Source organism: Nannobrachium achirus (genome assembly GCF_963921795.1).
Source record: "Nannobrachium achirus genome assembly, chromosome: 9".
NCBI classification, from domain to species: domain Eukaryota; kingdom Metazoa; phylum Chordata; class Actinopteri; order Myctophiformes; family Myctophidae; genus Nannobrachium; species Nannobrachium achirus.
The window spans coordinates 17,726,138-17,748,256 of NC_137818.1; the positions used below are offsets into that span (position 1 = coordinate 17,726,138).

Consider the following 22,119-nt stretch of genomic DNA (forward strand, 5'->3'; position numbering starts at 1 on the left):
TCCCTCATGGAGCGTGGTGTCTCCTCCTAACAGGTGGACCTGGTGGTGTGTCTGGCGTGCTCCAGCGGCGCCGACGAGGACCGCCTGTTGCTGTGCGACGGCTGCGACGACAGCTACCACACCTTCTGTCTGCTGCCACCGCTCCACGACGTGCCCAAGGGGGACTGGAGGTGTCCCAAGTGTGTGGCTCAGGTAAATACCACACCCAAACCTCCCCCTCCCCAAAGGGGACTGTATGGAGGCAGTGTTCATAGTGTTCATTTGTTTCATCATAGCTTAGTTTATTAGTTTTCGTCAGTGGAAAAAGGTAGTCGACGACGACGACGAATGTCTTTTGTCGACGAAATGAACACTGACCGGAGGTGTCCCAGTGTCTGGCTCAGGTAAAGAACCAAACCTCCCAGGCTCCCATGAACAGGGACGTGCAGAGAATGTTACAGAGGCAGGGGCTGAGATTTCTAAAAGGGCATTTTGGTGGAAATATCAAAAATAGCAGACCTCCAAGCTCACAACGTGTTGCAGTGTGACGCGTTGTGAGCTTGGAGGTCAGCTATTTTCGGTGCTTGATACCACACTGAACTAAAGCATAATCAAGTCAATTCTCAAGATTTGTGGCGTACGTATGGCATGGATTTCTACACAGATAGGGCAATTCTTTCAACATAAGATGCTGCATTCAAGTTCAGGAGAGTTTGCAATTCTCTGGAATGCTCATTAGTGCCTTCAGGTATGGCATGGGAAGAGGGCATTTGCATTTCTTTGACCAAATGGCTATAGCTCACAACGATGCTTGTATGACCAAGCAGGTCATTTATTCATAGAAAAAGAAGAAAAAAAGGAAAGTTAAAATATGAAGAAACACCAGCCACCGTAATGCAACATTGTGTGTGTTTTTGTCTTTCATCTTTGTCGAGCAGGAGTGCTGCAAGCCTCAAGAGGCGTTTGGCTTTGAACAGGCTTACAGGGACTACTCTCTGCGCGCCTTCGGGCAAATGGCCGACGCCTTCAAGTCGGACTACTTCAACATGCCCGTCCATGTGAGTGTTTCAAAGAAGGGTTCTTTTTTCACAAAGACATCTTGTCCACGTAACCGTTTTCTCTCTGGAGGGCAGATGGTAGTCTAAATCAGTAGTTCTCAACCTGTGGGTCCCTACATAAGACCTTTTTAATACGTAAAAAAAAGAAAGAAAGTAAAGAAAAATACCATTACCGTTGTCAAAAGTGATCAACAAACAGCACTATAAAAACTGGTCAAACATTGGCCAAATTGTCAAATAATATAAGAAAGAGGCTGTGTGTGTGTCTGTCTGTCTGTCTGTCTGTCTGTCTGTCTGTCTGTCTGTCTGTCTGTCTGTCTGTCTGTCTGTCTGTCTGTCTGTCTGTCTGTCTGTCTGTCTGTCTGTCTGTCTGTCTTGTCTGTCTGTCTTCCTGTCTTCCCGTCTTCCTGTCTGTCTTCCTGTCTTCCTTCTCCAGATGGTGCCCAGACTGCCCACAGAGCTGGTGGAGGAGTTCTGGTTTATAGAGTGTTTATGGTGTGTGTGTCTTCTCCAGATGGTGCCCACAGAGCTGGTGGAGGTTGATGGTGTGTTTATGGTGTGTGTGTCTTCTCCAGATGGTGCCCACAGAGCTGGTGGAGGTTGATGGTGTGTTTATGGTGTGTGTGTGTGTCTTCTCCAGATGGTGCCCACAGAGCTGGTGGAGAAGGAGTTCTGGCGGCTGGTGGGAGCCATCGAGGAGGACGTGACGGTGGAGTACGGAGCGGACATCGCCTCCAAGGAGTTCGGCAGCGGCTTCCCCATCCGCAACGGCAGGTTCAAGGTCTCTCCTGCAGACGAGGTACACTTAATACTTTTAGTGCCTTTATTTTTGTAATCATCCAAACGCAGTGTGCTGCGCATTCACTGCGCTTTATTTTGAAGAGCCCCGGAAGCCACAATCGTGTCCATGTTTTGTGGCTATTTATTTTGTTAATTCTTTGTTTAAAAAGGAATTCACGGGATGATTAATTACACAAAATAGTTCCATCCTTTCTTTTCAACCTGCTATAAACGTTGTCATCTATCTGTCAATAAACTGGAAGTTGAAGAGTGCAGTCCAACCTTAGTTTACTGTTAATTTTTACAAAACTGTTACTTATCAGGTAGCAAAAGTAGCAGATCTACAAGCTCGTGACGGTGATGTTGTTATTGTTGTTTCAGAAATACCTGAGCTGCGGCTGGAACCTGAACAACATGGCCATGATGGAGCCCTCGGTGCTGACCCACGTGACGGCCGACATCTGTGGCATGACGCTGCCCTGGCTCTACGTGGGCATGTGCTTCTCCTCCTTCTGCTGGCACATCGAGGACCACTGGAGCTACTCCATCAACTACCTACACTGGTACACTATAATACTAACTACTGCATTAACTACCTACACTGGTACACTATATATACCAGTAAGACTCCCTAATCGGGAGATAAGCGACCGTCAGGTCGCAGCGTGATTTTAGGGCAAATGTGTAGGAGCAGTGTCCAAAAATGTGTTTGAAAAAATTGGCCTGACGGTGGCGCTATATGGGATAGATCCATGTTGATGAGATGAGTGTAGACATACTGTGTACCGATTTGCGTGATTTTAGGGAAAAATCTGTAGGAGCAGTGTCCAAAAATGTGTTTGAAAAAATGGGCCTGATGGTGGCGCTATATGGGACAGATCCATGTTGATGACATGAGTGTAGACATACTCTGTACCGATTTGCGTGATTTTAGGGCAAAATCTGTAGGAGCAGTGTCCAAAAATGTGTTTGAAAAATTGGGCCTGATGGTGGCGCTATATGGGACAGATTCATGTTGACGGCTCTCTTGGCGCCACCGAGGCGGGTGCGTGGGTACCGGCCCCGGCTCACTATATATACTAACTACTGCATTAACTACCTACACTGGTACACCATATATATAACTACTCCATTACTACCTACACTGGTAGTTACCTCCACATATACCATTATCTATGTCCTTTTATACTAACTACTCCATCAACAACCTGAGCTGAAGTCATGTCCTCTTGCGCCGGCTCACCAGGGGAGAACCGAAAACGTGGTACGGAGCTCCCGGCTTCGCGGCGGAGCAGCTGGAGGCGGTGATGAGGAAACTGGCCCCGGAGCTGTTCGAGTCCCAGCCGGATCTTTTGCACCAGCTGGTCACCATCATGAACCCCAACACCCTGATGAGCTACGGAGTCCCAGTAAGACCACTCATACACCCCTAACCCTAACCCCACCACCCTGATATCCTAGAGACCGGTGGTGTCCAAAATTAGATATTATATTTAGTATAATTTGTCAGGATTCCTTATTCCCTGTTGTCTCATTCTGAACGGGTAAAAATAAAAGGCTATTTTATTGTATTTTTTACCTTGCACGTCTGGTTACATTTGGTAATGTGAAATAAGAGTTATTCGTGTTTGTTCAGAGCACATACCTGACCAAAGACCATTGATATTCGATGTACTGATGATGATAGTTAAATGAAATAGTTTAAATACAATGTATGTATGCAACTTTGTAACGGTCTGACCAAAAGTACATTTCCCTTGGTTGTTTTAATATTTTCTAATGTGGCCCCCTTTGAAGAAAGTTTGGACACCCCTGCTATAGACCATATTCACATTCGCAAGATTGGCCATCTTGCCATTAAGTTAATGAAATGCCACCCCGTTGCCACCCCAGTTTTTCAATGAAAAATACAAACATGGCCGCCCGGTGAATATGGTCTATGGCACATGTTCCCAAACACTGGGTCGGGACCCATTTGTGGGTCGTGGACACATTATTATGGGTCCCTTATGAATATAAATGTGTCCGCACTCCACAAATGACCCAGTGTTTGGGAACCAGTTGGTCTTGACCATGTCTACAGGCCTAAATGCATTGGAGTTTATATCTGATTGGTTGTCTCTCCTGTGTGCAGATCTACAGAACCAACCAGTGCGCGGGGGAGTTCGTGGTCACCTTCCCCAGAGCCTATCACAGTGGATTCAACCAGGGCTTCAACTTCGCCGAGGCCGTCAACTTCTGCACCGTCGACTGGGTCTGTACCGGGAACGCATTATTACTTTAACCATTGTTTTATGCTTAAACTATTAAGAAATAGCAGATCCAAAAGCTCACAGTGCGGCACCGCGCTGCAAGCTTATAGGTCGTCTAAATGTCGTCTAAATCCTTCTTCGAAATCAGTGGTTCTCAAACCTTTTTATGTCAAGGATACCCAAAATTACATGTATTTGGCGGCGGATCCCCATCTCAAAACATGTTGTTCCAGGGACCCCCCCAGAAGCAAATAGAATGTAGGATATAGAAAAGAATTATAGCTTCATCTTTCATAATAAGTGGATTAATTATCGAAGGCTTCTCAGCTACAATCGTGCAGGTTGTGTCTGTGGCTGCGTGCGTAACAGAACTGGGATCAGCCCAAAGCCTGAACGTTACAGACAGCTTTGTGTCCTACCCGAATCGACATCCAACCATCAATTATTAATAACTAGCCCTTACCCGTTCAAAGATATGAGCTCCGAAATGATGTGCAGTGTGTGGGTTATGGGATGTGCACTGTGCACACAGTATATGAGGGATGGAAAGTAACTTTAACTGGTGCTTGCATGCTAATATGTAGGAGCATCAATGTAAGAAATACCCGTTCCATTTAACGGCTACAGAGATACTGTGTACCGATCTGGATGATTTTTGGACAACATCTGTAACAGGGCCAGAACCCCCCCCCCATCATCATCTGCTAGGCCTTTGCTGCCCCTTGGTGGCAAGATTCTGATCCTGCATTCTTGGTAGATGTTTCTGGACTCTCTGGGTGGAGTATTCCTCCTCCTCACTGTCCGTAGTGTCCCATATAACTAACTACCACATCTCCTCTCCCTGTGTCCTCCTTCTTATGTTCAGGGTTCCCACACATTCTAAACAATGATTCTTCAAAACCTTCCACAACTTTTCCAAAGTATTTTATCCGATTTTCAGACCTATAGCAATCATATGGCACAATAATGAGACTCTGAAACCAGTGTGTTATCAACGCACCAAGACAGACTCGAGCGAAGGTGTCGCGTGCTCACAACATATCACGTAGCACTGCATTTTACCATGTTACATCTTTCACGTAAACAATGTATTTCGTTGTAGTCGGGTAGAACTCTCTTGTCTTGTCTCCCCAACTTTTCTTTTCACTTCGTAAATTAACACCCTACTTGATCATACTACAGCGTCACACAAAAGCATCGAAAGTAGCAAATCCGCAAGCTCGAAATGCGCATTTCGAGCCGCATTTCGAGCTCGTGGATCTGTTACTTTTGTAATTATTACACCAGCAGAGTGTGCAAGTACTGCGTCCTGTGTTGGTCCCCTGATTGGCTACGGCAGACAGACCCGCGACAGATACGCAGTACTTGCGCACAAGTAGGCCATACATGGCCACGAGTGCACAAGGCGTAAGTTGGCACCTCGACAGAGTGCAAACATTTTGTATTAATTCCAAACCTTTTCCAGGACTGGAAAACAGTTTTTTCTGATTTCAAAATATTTCCAGGAATTTCATGACCATGGGAACCCTGAATGTTGGTCCTCTTCCATCGCTACCTCCTCCTCATCCTCATCCTCATCCAGTCCCCAGTCATTGGTCAGAACCTGGCCCACCTGGCCCACGCCCGGAGCAGGAAGCACAGGAGACGGCACCTTTTGGGGCGGGGCCTCAGCTCTCCGGATGACGTCGTTGGCTCTTTCCGTGACCTCCTCCACCTCCATCTCCACCGGGGTCTCGTCTGCCGTCAGCGTTGTGATTCGTTCCCTGGGCATGGACGCAGCAAAGCCGCACCTTCCCCCCTCCTTCCTGGCTTTCTTATCGTTCGCCAGGGCTTCGGTGATGAGCTCTGTGATCTCGGACACTTTGACGCCGGCAATCTTACCGCATCTCAGAACCTGTTCTTTGAGCAACATGATGCCCCCGCAGGACTGGAGTGAGCAGATCTCTCCGTGTTTGTTCATGGCGATCGTCAGTAGACCGTCCATCACGCGCTCCTCATGCTCGCTTGGGTCTACAAGCAGGCGGGTGCCCTGTTGGAAGAAGGCGAAGCTGACACAGATTGGCATGTGGTGGATGCTCAGGGGAACAGGGTCTCTCTCCTCGGGACCATACACGGTAACTTCGTGTCCTTGGGTTCCTACGTCGGGCCTCTTGAAGTGGCAAAGCGCAGCGATGGCGGCTACACTGGCAGCATCCATCAGGTTGCCGTCGTGATTCAACGTGTGAACGTCCACTCTGATTTGCCACACCTTTTCCCCGGATACCACGCACAGAGACTCCGTGTCGATGCACTTGGAGTTCCTCAGGCATCTCTCCAGCTGTCCGTTTAGCTTCACCGACAGGTCGGACTGCCGTCCCGCTTCAAACGCCGGTGAGGCCATGGGTGACAACTCTATGTTGAAGAACGTGATTCCTTCATTAGGCCGATTCTGTTTGGGAACGACCAATTCACAGGACACCTGGGCCATGACTCTGGTTCTTCCCAAATCGACAGAGCAGCATCCGTAGTCGGCCCCGAAGGAGATCTTTATGCTTCTGTAGTCGTATGTCTGCCGTCCATCTAGACGCCTTTTCTCTTCGATTGCTTTAAGCAAGAAATCGCGCTCACAGTTGGATAACGGAGTGTCTTTCATTCTGTAAACTAATATAAATAATACTAGTCCTTTCCCGCGGTTGTGTTGTGTACTGAGGTGAAAGTATCGGCTCGTAGGATTGTGGGATTTAAGACGTTAAAGACGTCAGTCATCTTTGTTTGGTCACTGTTTCAGCATGCAGGAATATCAGATTTGGGCACTGTTTAGTACCAGTGATGTCAGTCATGAAGTCATCTCCAAATGTTGGTATTGTTTAGTATAAGTGATGTCAGTCATCTCCAAATGTGGGCTGACTGATGTCAGTCAGTGATGTCAGACATCTCCAAATTTGGGCATTGTTTCAGCATGCGGCTGTTACCATGGTGGCGACACTGTTTAGTATCAGTGGTGTCAGCATGCAGACAGATGGACAGACAGACATTCTTTAAGTGAATAGCTAGAGTATGGTGAATTGCTTAACGTTACTTTAGTACTACTAGTGCAGCTCGTTCAAAAGCAACATGCGTCCACCATCAATGTGTGGTGTGGTGAACTCCAACCCGGGAGAGCATGGATCTCTGTAGTAGAAGATCACCACAAAAGCTTTTTACATTTTCTCACAGTTGCATCATAAACGTGTTTCCCCATATGACCATATGGTGAGTAGCCTATTATTTTGGTTCATTGCTGGCAAGCTGAGTCAATCAACCTTATGAAAGATTTGCACAGCCCTGACTTCTAGACTATATTGCTCATTATTCCGAAGAACATGTTTTACCATAAAACCAATGATGCAACACCTTGTTGAGAAATCATTACCCACGCAGCCAGCCACGGACACAACCTGCGAGATTGTTGCCTAGACAATGAATCTCCTCATGCAAGATGAAGCTGTAATTACTAGTGTGGTTGCCCTAACAGGGCAACACACTATAGTACTTGTCCGACTTTATTATTCAAGAGTGACCAAAAGTTTGGCCGCGCTACTCCTCGCGCCATATGTCAAATCGACCGGCTTCATCTGGAATCGTGTGCTCTACATTTCTGTAGAGAAATGTTCTATAGTTAAATAGATATTATTTTCCCCATTGACTTATATTTACGTATCACATATGGAGCTATATCCATATCTGGAGTTCGTGATGTCAGACATGACGCGTTGTAAGTGTGTAGATCGACTATTTTTTGGCAAAGAGATTTGGTAGAGAGTTGAAAAAAAGGCTCTCCAGATGCCTCTGGGCAGGCAGTGTGTGGAGACCATTACCACTAATAGTAAAATGTGATCTTTTCTCTCTATAGATGCCTCTAGGCAGGCAGTGCGTGGACCACTACCGCCTGCTGCATCGCTACAACGTCTTCTCCCACGACGAGATGGTGGTGAACATGGCGTCCAAGGCCTCCACCCTGGACGTGGTGGTGGCGTCGGCTGTGCACCGTGACATGGACATCATGATCCGGGACGAGAAGGACATGAGGGACAAGGTCAAGAAGATGGTGAGTTTAAAGAAGGACATGAGGGACAAGGTCAAGAAGATGGTGAGGCTTAACTCATCCAGTGCCTATCCCGATCTTCGGCAAAAAACATTTATTTTTTATTTTTTTACTCACCCTGAGCTGCTTGGACCAACGTGGGTGGTCCTGGCTCGTCCAGCGCTTCCCAACGAGCCATTTTAGATGGTCCGACGATTTATTCCATTGAAAATGGTTTAAAATAAAGTTTAGACCCCCCCCAATGTTCACCGAATATTCACTGTCGGCGGCGCGACGTATTCCAGTGTGCCGATCCCGAACTAGTACGGCTTTTTTAATAAAATGAATAAAATAATCCGAGGCCGCACCAAGCCTGGCTCTAAATTTAAAATCTAGGCCGCCGACCGAAAGCCCTTTCCACCGGCCCGTAATCGGGTAACGCCGCCGAATCCAATACAAAGTCACATCTTTAGAGAGCATTTTCTCTGAACTGTGTTCTAATCTTAGCTTGAATGTTTTATTTACGGCTTAAATCGCCGGATATCTATCTTCTAAATGAGCTATCAGCCTATAGCTATCTGTAGCCATTTCAGGTCCTTCTCATCACAAGCACAAACATGTACACAGTACACACGCGTCACTGCCACGTGGGTCCCTGTATGTTATTACACTTGTCTATGAGAGAGACCCTGGCCACTCCACAGACCTTGGGCACCCCAAGTGGCCCGGCACTGGAAGTGTTAAGTGTCCTCCTGCTTCGTGATGGCTGTGGAGAGGGACTCGCTGTCTGTCTGTCAGCTACTGTATATAGGCCCCGTGCTTCCCAGACGTTCCCACAATTAGAATAGAATAGAATAGAATTTTATTTGTCATTATTACACAGAACAAGTCAGTGAACAACGAAATTTGAGCCAATCCCACAAGGTGCATACACAGTGCAAAAATAATAAAATAAAATAGGATAAAAGTCAAGTAGTGATAATAATAATAAACTAGCAACAATAATAAATTAGCAACAATACACAGTCTCTAGGTCAGCCCAGCTGACACGGTTCCTTACAGTCACAGTTCCCATAGTTCCCATATTGCACAGTTTGTCACAGCCAATGTTCACAGTCCAGCGTGGGGTTTCAGGGTATTTTGTACGTCAGGGACGTACAAAATATATTGCACTCAGACCCAGGTGCACATCCGAGGTGGCAGCCGATCTACAAGCTCACAGCGCCCCGCAATGCGAGGCGCTGTGAGCTTGCAGATCCTACCTACCCCTCTCAGAGAGCATGTCTTCATTCAGTGCCATAATGGCTCTCGGGTAGAAGCTGTTTTTGTACCTACTTGTCCTTGTGTTTAGCGCCCTATAGCGTCTGCCCGAAGGCATCATTTCAAGGTTGCCGTGTCCTGGGTGGAAGGGGTCCTCCACGATGCTCTCAATTGATAATACTTCTAATCACAACATAACCAGCGTTAAAACACATGCCCTGGCAAACACGACCCTGTCCTTCAGAGCTGTTGCGTTGTGTCTGCTCCACCACCAGGGGGTGATGCAGTGCAAGGAGGCCAGGTACGACCACCTGCAAGACGACGAGAGGCAGTGTGCCAAGTGTCGCACCACCTGCTACCTGTCGGCCATCACCTGTCCCTGCAGCCCGGGGCTCCTGGTGTGTCTGTACCACGCTCAGGACCTGTGTGACTGTCCCCTGGACCACCTCACACTGAAGTAAGACCTGTTACTGTACTGTATGTCCCCTAGTAGACCACAGGACCTGTGTGACTGTCCCCTGGACCTGAGGCTCACAACGCGACGCCTTGTGAGCTTGTAGATCGGTGATTTCCACTATCAATGTTCTTTTTTAAGTACAAAGTTGTCAAATATGTCAGTAACTTCTTTGTATATTTAGCTTATATATCATATCTGCCACGTGCAACTTCAAAGCCTACAAGCCAAACAGAAATGTAATTGTCAGCCACGAAAACACAATTAAATTGTTAATTAATCGCGTGGCATTGAGTGACAAATAACCGCCATGTAATATATCATAATAATCTGGACAGCCCTACAGTGGTTCCCAAGCAGCCCATTGCAAGTTGCATGATCATGACACCCTCTCTGTTTTGTTCAGAGAATCTGTTCTTGAGAGATTATGATGGTGATGGCGTGTGTGTTGTGCTCCAGTTACAGACACACCCTGGATGACCTGTACCCCATGATGGCAGCGGTCGGACAGAGAGCGGGGCTCTATGACCAGTGGGCGTCCAGAGTCACCGAGGCCCTGGAGGCCAGGCTGGACAAGAAGAAAGGTCAGCTTCTCTCTAGAGCAGGGTTGGGACACTTGGATGATGGGGAGGGCCACTCTATTTTCACCGACAGAGGTTTGCTTAAAGATTTCCAGAGGTAGCCTGATTTTGTGCCCTGTTTGAGGGATTTCTGGAGGGGAGGGACTTGGTTATTTGTCCCTCCCGGCACGGATTGGTTATTTGTTAAACCCACCCCCACCCCCTGCGCTAATTGGAGGAGCCGTCATTTCGGCTCCAGAAATCACTTATTATGAACACAATTCCAGACCAGAGAAACAGTCCCCTCTGAGAGTGGGCGGGTCTATGGGCTGGCTACTCCAGAGGGCCACAATGCATATACAGTCAAAAATAGCAAAAATAGGCAATCTACTAACTTGAGCTTGAAGATTAGCTATTTTTGCTATTTTTTAAATAGAATCCTGAAAAGGGTACTTTGTATTTTTTTCGTTATTTCGGCGGCTCGGAGTAAAAGTAATCTGAGTACATGTAATCCGAGTATTTGCTGTTTTTCATTGCGATGGTATTTTCTTTCACTCAGAACAGAAAAAATGACAATCGTGGCCATCAGTTCTTTTGTAACGGCCGGTAGAGAAGGACTCGTTTTAAACATGGAACATGATCTGGAGTTAGATAAATAGTTAGATGAACGCATGCTTGTGATGATGACAACGTCACTGCGTTTCTTCTCCCCCAGGTCTGGCCACGTTCCGCTCTCTCCTGGCCGAGTCGGAGGCCAAGCTGTTCCCGGACAGCGACCTGCTGCGGAGGCTGCGCCTCGCCACGCAGGACGGCGAGAAGTGCTCCTCCGTGGCGCAGCAGCTGCTCAACGGCAAGCGCCAGACCAGGTACGCAAAAACCTTTTACCCTCACGCAGTCCTCTAATTCAGTGGTTCTCAGTCTCAACCTGTGGGTCGGCACTGCTCTAATTCAGGGGTCTTCAATGTTTTTCAGCCAAAGGACCCCTTAGCTGAGAGAGATGAAGCATGGGGCTCCCATTACATATTGTAAATGTGTTGCAGAATAAACATTTTCCTAGGTTTCATAGATACTGTAGCTTCATAGACTTGTTTGACAGCACAATCAGCACATTATGGTTGCCGAAGAGCGACCCCACTTTGGGTCGGGACCCATAGTTTGAGTACCGCTGTCCTACACCATACCTCTTTGCTGAAAAAATTACATTGTTAGCTCAAAGATCTGCTATTTTTTGGCTAAAGTTCTCCTCAGAATGGGGATGTTAGGGTTCAAGTGGTTAATGCAAAAATCACACAAAGTTTGTAGCGTAACTCCTGTGACCCCTGAGGGGTCCCGGAACCCCTGTTGAAGACTCAGTTATGTTTCTTTGGATGTCTTTGAATGTCCTATGCATTTGTTGTAATGTTGTTGATGTACTGACACATTAACTTGCTTATTATATTGATGTATTACCTGCTTATTGTAAGTCGCTTTGGATTAAAAGCGTCTGCTAAATGCCTAAATTGTAAATTGTAAATTGCAGGATAGAACAGAGGATGGTGGCGTTACCGCTACGTTTCATTTATGCTCTGTCCTACAACCGCAAAATAATAGCAATTATATTCATATGACATCATTCTTGGAAACATGCTCTCTGTGGACACAGCCCCCTTAAGTGGTTGTTTTTATAGGCGATGAGGAGGATGATATGAATTCAGTGTTTGTGTTATTGTTTCCAGGTACCGCTGTGGGACCAGTAAATCCCACAGTCAGCTCACCGTGGAGGAGCTGCGTTCGTTCGTCAGGCAGCTTTACAACCTTCCCTGCAGTCTGTCCCAAGCCCCACTGCTGAAGGTAAACACCACACTGTCACCTTTACGGCTGAGCCTCATTTATATAGTTATTATTATTATTCAAGTGGTTAAACTGCTAGTGGTGTAAACAGGAATTTGAGCGGTGCTCCTGGAAGGAGCCAAACTCCAACATGTGGCTTTGTCCGGGCTCTGAAGCGTGGCCTACATCTGGCCTACATCTTGGCACAAAGCGCTCAAAGTTTGTTGTGCTCCCAGGTTCGCATTGGCCAAGCTTCATGGGACACTTAATGAAATTAAGTAGCACCGTTGATTCGGCAACAGATAAATTAAACTCATGGAAATTGGCCATTCAGGAAGATATTGATGACGCAGAGTGGAAACAGGCATGTGTAAAAAAACAGACAATTAATACAAGGTTTAAATTACTCCAATATAAGTGGTTAATGAGAACATACATAACTCCTGTCAAACTCCATCATGTGTCCGCCAACATTCCAGATACCTGTACCAAGTTTCACTGTATGTGGGAGTGTTCTAAGATGCACATTTTTTGGAATGAAGTCATGAAATGTCTGTCAGGAATCTTTAAAATCACAGTTCCACTAAGTGCTAAACTCTGTATACTCGGAATTCATCCAAAGAACTTTACACAGTCAGCGAAGCTAGCTAAAATCTTAGACTTTGGTCTTCTTCAAGCTAGAAGAGCTGTGGCATTATGCTGGAAAAGTGTTGAAGCCCCAAAATTGAGGATGTGGCATCTGGCGTCTTTATTATGTAAAAAAAAAACTAAAAAAAACAACACAAAAAACAATAAAAATATATATAAAAAAAAAAGTAGCACCGCTCAATTTTTGGGGTTAATGCCTGCTCCCCCCCACCCATAGGAGCTGCTGAACTCCATCGAGGACTTCCAGCAGCACAGTGAGAAGCTGCTGTCGGACGCCGAGCCTCCGGCCGTGGCCCACATCCAGGGCCTGCTGGACGCCGCCGCCCGCTTCGACGTGGAGCTGCCCGAGCTGCCGGGCCTCCGCGTGCGGCTGGAGCAGAGCCGCTGGCTGGAGGCGGTCCTCCGCCAGGGAGGGGGTCCGGGCCCGGGGACCCCCTCCTCCTCCGCCCCCCCGCCCAGCCTGGAGGCCATGCGGAGGCTCATAGACCAGGGCGTGGGCCTGGCCCCGCACCCGGCCGTGGAGCGGGCCATGGCCCGCCTGCAGGAGCTGCTCACCGTGTCCGAGCACTGGGAGGAGAAGGCCGGCGCTCTGCTGAAGCAAAGGTGAGAAGGCGTCAGGGGTGTCGCACCAAATTCTGGGGCCTGGGTACAAGGATTCACTGCGGGCCCCACCATGAATGTTCTTCATAGGGAGGGGGTTTAACCCATTTAGACTAGGAACACATTATTACACGTTATTTTGTGCTTTAACTATTGAAAAATAGCAGATATACACTGAGTGCCGCACTGCGAGCCTTTTAATGTGAAGGACCCCCAAAATGACCCCCATCTCAAAATATTTGGTTCCAGAAGCAAAATTTGAGTTACAAATGTTTGCTTAAAAAATAAATATATTCAAAGATTTGCACACATTTTCACGACTTTTCCTGTACCTTTTCCTTTGCAAACTTCTAATAAAGTCTTCAATCAATCAATCAATGGCAGTTTTGACTTTCCAATACTTTCTAAAACTCTTTTTTTTGGGTCATGGATTTATTATGGGTTTTCTGAAAATGTGACCAAATCTGCTGGGACAAAACTATAGATTTGGTAATTTTTCTGAAAACCCATAATAGATTCATGATCTACAAGCTTGCGACGTGTTCAGCAGTTTAAGCCCTCTCTGATTAAATCTATGTGTCATGGGGATTATGAATAGGATCATAACTGATGTTATGTCAGCACTCCTGATTCAAATCCACTTTTATTTGTATCCCACTGCTATTTTTCAGGAAGGGAATGAACAGGGCTGTGCAGAGAGCATAGAGTGGGCAGGTGCTCCTCAAAACACACAAAAGGGCACTTCTGCGCGCGCTGATCTTTGGAGTGGTCTATTTGTGGGGGTGCCTCGTGGCATTTCACACCAGAAATGCAGCTACTTGTTGGATCTGTGTAATAATAATAAAACACTGCTCTGTCTCTTGTCTCCGCAGACCCCCGCACTCCATAGAGACCCTGAATGCGGCTGCGGAGAAGGCGGGCTCCATTCCTGCCCACCTGCCCAGCGTCCTGCTGCTCCAGGAGTCTGTGAGGAGGGCCAGGGAGTGGCTGCAGGAGGCCCAGGCCATCCAGGTTAGTGTGAGGAGGGCCAGGACATCCAGGTTAGTGTGAGGAGGGCCAGGACATCCAGGTTAGTGTGAGGATTGCCAGGACATCCAGGTTAGTGTGAGGAGGCCCAGGACATCCAGGTTAGTGTGAGGAGGGCCAGGACATCCAGGTTAGTGTGAGGAGGGCCAGGACATCCAGGTTAGTGTGATGAGGGCCAGGACATCCAGGTTAGTGTGAGGAGGGCCAGGACATCCAGGTTAGTGTGAGGAGGGCCAGGACATCCAGGTTAGTGTGAGGAGGGCCAGGACATCCAGGCCATGAACGCAGATTTTACTATGGTGAAAGAAATGCAAACGCCCTCTTTCCATGCCATACCTGAAGGCAGCATTCAAGAGAATTGCCTCGTCCAAACTCTCCTGAACTTGAATGCAGCATCATATGTTGAAAGAATTGCCCTCTCAGTGTAGAAATCCATGCCGTTACGCCACATCTCCAGTCTATGCACGTCCCTGGCAGTAGATGCGTTGATGGGTTTGGTTCTGTGTCGTCGCAGGCGGGGGCCGGTGTTCCCGCGCTGGACACGCTCTCTGACATGGTGCTGCGAGGCCGCGCCATCCCTGCACACCTGGAGCCCCTGGACCAGCTGGAGGCTCTGGTGGCCGAGCTGCAGGAGTGGAAGGAGTCCACCGCCTCCATGTTCCTCATGAAGAGCTCTCCCTTCACCTTACTGGAGGTAAGCTCAGCTACACAGGGATGCTGACAGAACCCTCGCTAAAAACCCCAGGTCAGAAATCCACTCGTCCTAGACAATTCGCCCTCCTGGCCCCCAAACTGTGGAATAAACTCCCTGTCGCACTTTGAACGACAGACTCACTCCCTAAATTCCACCGTGGCCTGAAGACTCACCTTTTCAGACTCCACTTAAGCCCATAGCACTTACCATAGCACTCGCCTACCCCCCAATGACAATACATGAAAGCTAAAGATAGGATACTTAGGTTTTATATAAAGTTGTTTACTGATTAGGTGCTTGTTCAACCTACGTTATTTTATACCATTTAGACCATTCGTCCTAAAAGTGGGGTCCAGGGACTCTCTGGGTTCCTTTTGGGAGGTCAAAATTGACCCTTACAAGTATGTAACTCTCACAGTGTACACATCTGGTTTCATTTGTTACTGAGAGTTAAGGGGAGACTTTGACATTTTAAAGTTTGAGAACTACTGATTTAGACCAAAATGCAACAGGATCTTTTTATAAGGCTCATTGTATTTTCGATATATATACGATATCTCTGAAAAGGCATATCGTGGAGACATTGTATTGTCTCAGTGATATTTAATTACCATATCACTCTCCCCTACCTCAACAGGTGCTGTGTCCTCGGTGTGAGCTGGTGGGGAGCGCAGCCTCTTCTCCCAAGAGGAAGAACAAGAAGGCTAAAGACGGGCCTCCGAGCGGGAAGAAGAGAGCGTGCACGCTCCGAGACCTGGAGAAGAGCCTCGCACGCTGCAAAGACACTACCTCTGCTGTACGCACACACACACACACACACACACACACACACACACACACACACACACACACACACACACACACACACACACTCGCACACACAAGTGGACCTAGCGTAGAGCCTTATGCCTAAACTTTTTTTTATCATTTTGAAAACAGAAAGCATTTTTAAATGGTAAAAGTGGCTGATCTACAAGCACACAGCATGTGCGATGTGAGCTTGTGGATCTATTTTTTTATATTTTCCCCACAGAATAGGGATGTGAGGGTTCAAGTATGTCAAAATAAGTTCCTATCACACAAAGATGTGCTATTTTTGGCCATGTTCCCCCCAAAATAAGGATGCTAGAGTTCAAATATGTAAAAATAAGAAAATTGGCGGATCAGCTTGTGACGGCTATTTTCACCATTTTAAAATGTTTTACAGTAAAGTAAAAAAACATGCATAAGAAGTTTAGGCATAAGGCGCAAGACAGTAACCTGACTTGTGTCAGATGGTGGCAGTAGTGCGTAGGCTACCGCTCTACTTTACCATCTGAGATCTCTCGGGCAGACTCGCTGTGAGTGGCGGGCCATTTTTTGAAATTCTTTAGCAGGTGATTGGATGTGGCCGTCTCTGTCACAGTCTGGGAGTGCCAACTCCAACCACTCATATTGGCCTGTCTGCATCCACGTGGTCTGCAATCAGACTCTATTGGCTCAGAGCCGCTCAGAGCCTGCCCGTAGCTGCCGCTGATTGGTCCGGCCCGGGGCTTTACGAGCGTTATCAACTCCCACCGAGAGATCTCAGATGGTAAAGTAGAGCGGTAGCCTATGCACTACTGCCACCATCTGACGCAAGTCAGGTTAGCAAGACAGGGCACTATAGTCTTAGAGTATGGGAGTTTATCATGTGTAATGTTGCGTTTCCTACCACCAGATGGCGATGCTGGAGGACGTGCGTCTCCGCGAGATGGAGGCCCTCCTCGCTCTCAGGGCGTCCAACGAGTCCAAGCTCCTCCCCGCCGCCGACTGCAGCCACCTGAAGGTGTGCGTGTGTCACAAGCCAGCCATGGGTGCCATGCTGCAGTGTGAGCTGTGCAGGTAGGCTGTGTACCATTATTTAGACTATAGAGCTGTGCAGGGAGGCTGTGTACCATTTGGGATTAGTCTTAGTCTTTTAGTCTTCGTCTTTTAGGCTCAGTCTTACTAAAGTCTTAAGGGCTTTGCACACTGGCGTGATTTTCAACAATTGCGTTTTTTTTCTGTTTGCTGCATGATTAAAACGCATTGGATTTGGTGTGCAATGCTGTGCGGAATCCACGCTGCGGATCCAAAAAGGAGTCATAAAAGGAGTGATGAGTTTTTACCACATGCGACAAGACACACGAATCGAACCTGGATTCGATCGGGAAAAAAACGCACTGCCGCAGCCACCTGCCGCATGGAAAATGTGGAGCCGGTGTGCATGAGGTCATAGAGAATCATTGTTTTCTTTAAAAAAAAAATGTGTAATTTTTTTCCGTGCGAGAAAAACACATCTGTGTTCAAAGCCCTTTAGGCTCAATATAACCACATATATAACTCTGAACAAGTCATTGTCTTCTACTGTCTGTTACTTGGTCTAAAAAAAATATTTTTTCTCAAAAAAAGAATACAATAAAACAAAACAAAACAAAACACATGCCTAGATTAGTTATATGCCACAGTGCTACTGCCAGGTACAAAATCTCTGCTCTGCAAATAATATAGTAACAGTATCAATCACATCTGACACTGTCTGCTACTCTCTGTGCAAAACCAACAAGATTTGAAAAGAACAGATAAGTGCCATTCTCAAATTTGAGACTAATTTGGCCAATGTTTTACCAATTTGTATGGCTTGTCAGATCAAGTCTTGGTCTGACAAACCATACACATTGGTAAAACATTGGCCAAATTGTAATATAATAATAAGAATGAGGACAATATTTTGAAAATAGCCACACACACCGTATATCTAGGTGTGCCCTGGGATCTTTTGGCAATTAAAAGTGTGCCCTGGGAGAAAAAAAGGTTGTGAAACACTGAGCTAAAGTATAAAATAATTCCAGGCCATTATGGGTTCTAACAAACCAAACGCTGTGTGTGTCGTGCAGGGACGCCTTCCACAGTGTGTGCGTCAGGGACCCGTCTGCCGCCGTCGCGGCAGAACCGTGGCTGTGCCCGCTGTGCCGGCGCTGCGAGAAGACCAAGCCCTCGCTGGGCGAAGCCCGCGCCCAGCTGGCCGCGCTGCAGCAGTGGGCACGGCTCCCTGAGGGCGACGCCCTGCGGCACGCCGTGGAGAGAGCCCTCTGCTGGCAGCGCCGGGCGCTGCAGCACCTCTCCATCTCCGACGCCTCGCAGCAGTGCGACCGGCCGGGGACTCCGCCCACTCTGACGCGCTGCATGGCGGCTTCATCGCACCACGGCGGCCTCGCGGCGGAGGATGACAACGCACAGGTCAGGAGGAGGGGTCAAGCTCTTTGTCCCCTGGGTTTGAACTGGGATTGGGATCCATTAGAGTTTTAAAGAGTCCAGTTCCTTCACGATTGACCTCTTTAATGGTCCAATTCTCCTTTTGCGCAAAGTAATGCAATGCAAGATAGAGGGCGCCAGATCCCTTTGAGTCACACCCTATACCACTACTTCCTGTTCATCCACAGAGCATTGATTCTAGTCATTTTCTCCATTAGATTTCTTTTCACTTTTTTCAACTTTTATTACTTGGGATGGTAAAAAGATGAGGCAGACAAATAAAATGTATTTTGACAAGTAATAAAAGTTGAAAAAAGTGAAAAGTAAACACTTTAATCTAATGGAGAAAACAACTAGAACCAACTTGCCAATTTTTATGGGCCACAACTTGAGTAAAAAATCGCACCCGTGCGAAGTGAGCGGTGCAAACTAATTCCTGTAAGGGCGCCTGCGCGAATCAGTGTTGAGAGGCATGCATGGCAATATTCTTTGTGTTGTGTATGATGTCAGTCTAGAGGTCTGCTCAGACTATATAAGGTTTTCGTGTGTCCTGACCTTTACACCGGCTCAAAACGAACACCTCCCAGGATTCGAAACAGCAACCATAGACTACAGGGTTTAATGTAGCGTGGTCGCTGTCTTGAATCCTGGGTGGGGGTCGATTTGCGCCAGAAAGGTCCAGGATATGCGGTTGGTCAGACTTTTTCCCTCTAACTTTGACTGACGGCCAACGCCAAGAAGTGCTGGGTTGCCTCTTGGAAACAGATTATGTCGGGAGTATATTATGCGCAACATACCAGCCAGGTTTGTTAGTATCCTTGACCAGACCAAAGGCTCATAACAATTTATCGTGCACATTCATGTGCACATTTATGTGTCACCAGAAACTCCATTTTGAGTAGCCGAGATGCAGGAGAAACTCCTAATTGTCGCTGTCTGAAACCAGATAGAGCCAAATAGAGCTTCTTGTGGGTTATAAAGCAAGGGGGAGACAGAGGGAGAACAGACAGGATGTCAGACAAACAGCCTGGCCATTAACAGCCTGGTGGCAGTCAAAGAGTGAATAGAAGAGAAAAATAATATGCAGTCCAGACCAGAAGCTCAAACAAAACAGACAGAGGGTTTAGGAAAAGTCCAGGATATGAAACAACCTGGCCATTACGCCTGGACCTTTCATGAACTTTAAACCGGTCTCAAGTGCAAGTGTAATGGCCAAGACAGATCTAAATTAGCATGAACAACACAGCATTTGATTGGTCTGTTCTGTTTGGCTAACACATGTCGTCACGAGTAGAACGGTTTCTGATTGGTCGATTCTAATGTTTAGTTAATCAACTAGCCAATCGATGAAGAATGAAAGAATCGTCCCGTGCTAATATGTTTTAGCTAAATAAACCGAAAGTGAAATATAGGAGCGGTTTGCACCGCTCAAAAAATAGAAGTGATATAAAAGTGAAAGAAGTAATATTAATTCTATATAATAATAATTATTATTATTATTACACTAATAATAATATGTATTTCCCTCCATCCAGGCTCCATATCTGACTCCAGAGTGGAACAGGACGCAGCATGCAGTCTTCTACACAGAACACAGATGTATTCCTCTGCAGGGTCAGTCTACTAGTCATTCTTCACTGTATATTAAACATTATATATACTGTATATTTAGCGCTACCTAGGTGGGAAAGCGCAAGCTGTTTTGTAGGAACATTTTGATTTATTTAATCTTTTAACAACTTGTTTTGTGTGTGTGTGTTTGTGTGTCAGGCTTGAGTGCAGAGCTGGAGGAGCTGATGGTAGAAGGTCTGCTCCTGCCGCTGGGGTTACCAGAGGTCAGCCGTCTGTACCATAGTCTGCTGAATGCACCTCCCAGCATGGCCTGCAGTCTGGCGCCCCCGCAGGACGACAGCCACACTGCAACGCAGTGCAACAACAACAGCAGCAGCAGCAACAACTCTCAGGGAAAGAGCCACCCGCGGAAAGAGGTTCAAAGCCTGATTGTTATTAGTTTCTTTTATGATTCAAACCAAACACTTCCTGGTTGAAGGACTTTCATTGTGTCGTTTTACTTTAAAACGAGAACTAATGCAGGCTTCTTTGTTTGGCTTTAATTTATAGTAGAGGGTAGTACGAACAAAATCATAATTATTAATTATTTACTGGACCCGGTCCCAAACAGACCAAGGAGGATTTGAATCTATCTATCTATTACACCCCTCTTATGTATAATTTTCAATCCGAAAGTTTAATATAATAACCCGACCAGTGGGAATTGGATTCAATGTTTTGGACCCGGCTCGGTTCTCGGTAGTACAATATTTGGATCCGAGATGTAGTCGAGTAGAAGTAAAAGTATTGGAAACACTCAATAAGTGTACTTGAGTACCGTACAGTAAATGCACTTAAGCCCCTTTTTCGACTGCAGCTTATCGGTAAGAAACAAATTGACCCTTTTAACTGTGATTATAATGCAATATAAATTTGTATTACAACTATCCTAAATTATAATACACTATAATGGATTATAACTATAGTATTAATGTAATACTATGATAATTATAATACACTATAATAGATTATACTGTAATAGTGGTTATAACACAATATAATCTATTATCATGTATTACAACTATATCCTGTTGGTCTAAATGAAAAGTCATTGAGTGATCAGTCATTATGAAGTGTTTGGCCCTGTTTGGCCTAGCTCAGACCTACTCTAGATTGGATACTTTTTAGTACCATGTTTAGTACCACTTTCACACCACTCTACCCAGGTCCTTGTAGTGGAAAACCTGGCCCAAGTGGGCGGTGTGGTGTGGTGTTGGGCCTGTGGAAAAGGGGCTTTAGAACAGCTGCAATACTGCTGGGTGACCAAGTGGTGCTGTTGAGCAGCCTAGACACACACACACACACACACACACACACACACACACACACACACAGGGTATAGCTGCTCAAATGCTGCGCTCCACTTCTAACTGATGGGTTTGATAAATTGTTTTCCTCTAGGGTGGCGTGGACGACGTCGACAGGGCTCAGGACGCGTTGGGCGTCTCCCCGGAGAAGAAGCCCAAACGCCCGCTGGAGCGGGACGTCCCGGAGGAGGAGGTAGGAGGAGGAGGAGAGCAGCGCAGCGAGCGGGACAGGAAGCTGTCCCGTCACAAGAGGCCGAGGATCAACAGGAAGAAGAGGAGCGCTAGCGGCGGCGAGCGGCGCGCCACCTCCACCTCCTCGTCCCCGCGCTCCTCGGACTCCTCGCGCTCCGGCGGAGAGTCGGACAGCGGCGAGAGCACCGCCGCCTGTCCGGCACAGAGCTGCCTGCTGCCGGAGGGAGAAGAGGTAAAGGTTTTACCCCGACTTTACCCACATACGGCTAGGGCTGTCACGATCATGACATTTTACATGACGATTAATTGTCACTCAAATAATTCGATTAACGATATAATTGTGTTTTTGTCATTGACAATTACATTTCTGTTTGGCCGTGAGAGATGTAAGCCATTTACCATGAGAGGGAGTGGGTTGTTGGCTGATTTACCACTGTTTCAGGGTTGTGGCACGAGGCGAAGCCGAGTCCCAAACAACCCTGAAACAACCACTTCTACCATATAAATGAAAGAAAACACAGTTGTAACTTCCAAGGTTATTTAGTTACAATCATTAATTGTTTCAGTGGGCGGGGTCCATGAGCCAACTCAA

General features: G+C 46.8%; 2 protein-coding genes across 2 annotated transcripts in view; one reads left to right on the forward strand and one right to left on the reverse strand.

The window, feature by feature from the left end:
- kdm5bb (lysine demethylase 5Bb) overlaps positions 1-22,119 on the forward strand; it is a 38,332-nt gene that overhangs the window by 13,274 nt on the left and 2,939 nt on the right. The window contains exons 9-28 of the mRNA XM_080732594.1: positions 34-192; positions 918-1,037; positions 1,678-1,836; positions 2,199-2,380; positions 3,064-3,226; positions 3,952-4,071; positions 7,941-8,135; positions 9,647-9,828; positions 10,285-10,409; positions 11,101-11,251; positions 12,101-12,215; positions 13,060-13,445; positions 14,315-14,453; positions 14,983-15,162; positions 15,800-15,958; positions 16,862-17,025; positions 18,060-18,402; positions 19,953-20,031; positions 20,188-20,405; positions 21,430-21,759. Of these exons, the coding sequence (XP_080588720.1) occupies positions 34-192; positions 918-1,037; positions 1,678-1,836; positions 2,199-2,380; positions 3,064-3,226; positions 3,952-4,071; positions 7,941-8,135; positions 9,647-9,828; positions 10,285-10,409; positions 11,101-11,251; positions 12,101-12,215; positions 13,060-13,445; positions 14,315-14,453; positions 14,983-15,162; positions 15,800-15,958; positions 16,862-17,025; positions 18,060-18,402; positions 19,953-20,031; positions 20,188-20,405; positions 21,430-21,759 (3,669 nt within the window). The remainder of the gene's footprint in view (positions 1-33; positions 193-917; positions 1,038-1,677; positions 1,837-2,198; positions 2,381-3,063; positions 3,227-3,951; positions 4,072-7,940; positions 8,136-9,646; positions 9,829-10,284; positions 10,410-11,100; positions 11,252-12,100; positions 12,216-13,059; positions 13,446-14,314; positions 14,454-14,982; positions 15,163-15,799; positions 15,959-16,861; positions 17,026-18,059; positions 18,403-19,952; positions 20,032-20,187; positions 20,406-21,429; positions 21,760-22,119) is intronic.
- On the reverse strand, positions 5,580-6,701 carry LOC308291750 (exosome complex component RRP45-like; the record flags this gene model as incomplete). The annotated part of the gene is made up of 1 exon (XM_080733878.1): positions 5,580-6,701. One exon carries the CDS (start codon positions 6,699-6,701, stop codon positions 5,580-5,582), a length of 1,122 nt encoding a protein of 373 aa, XP_080590004.1.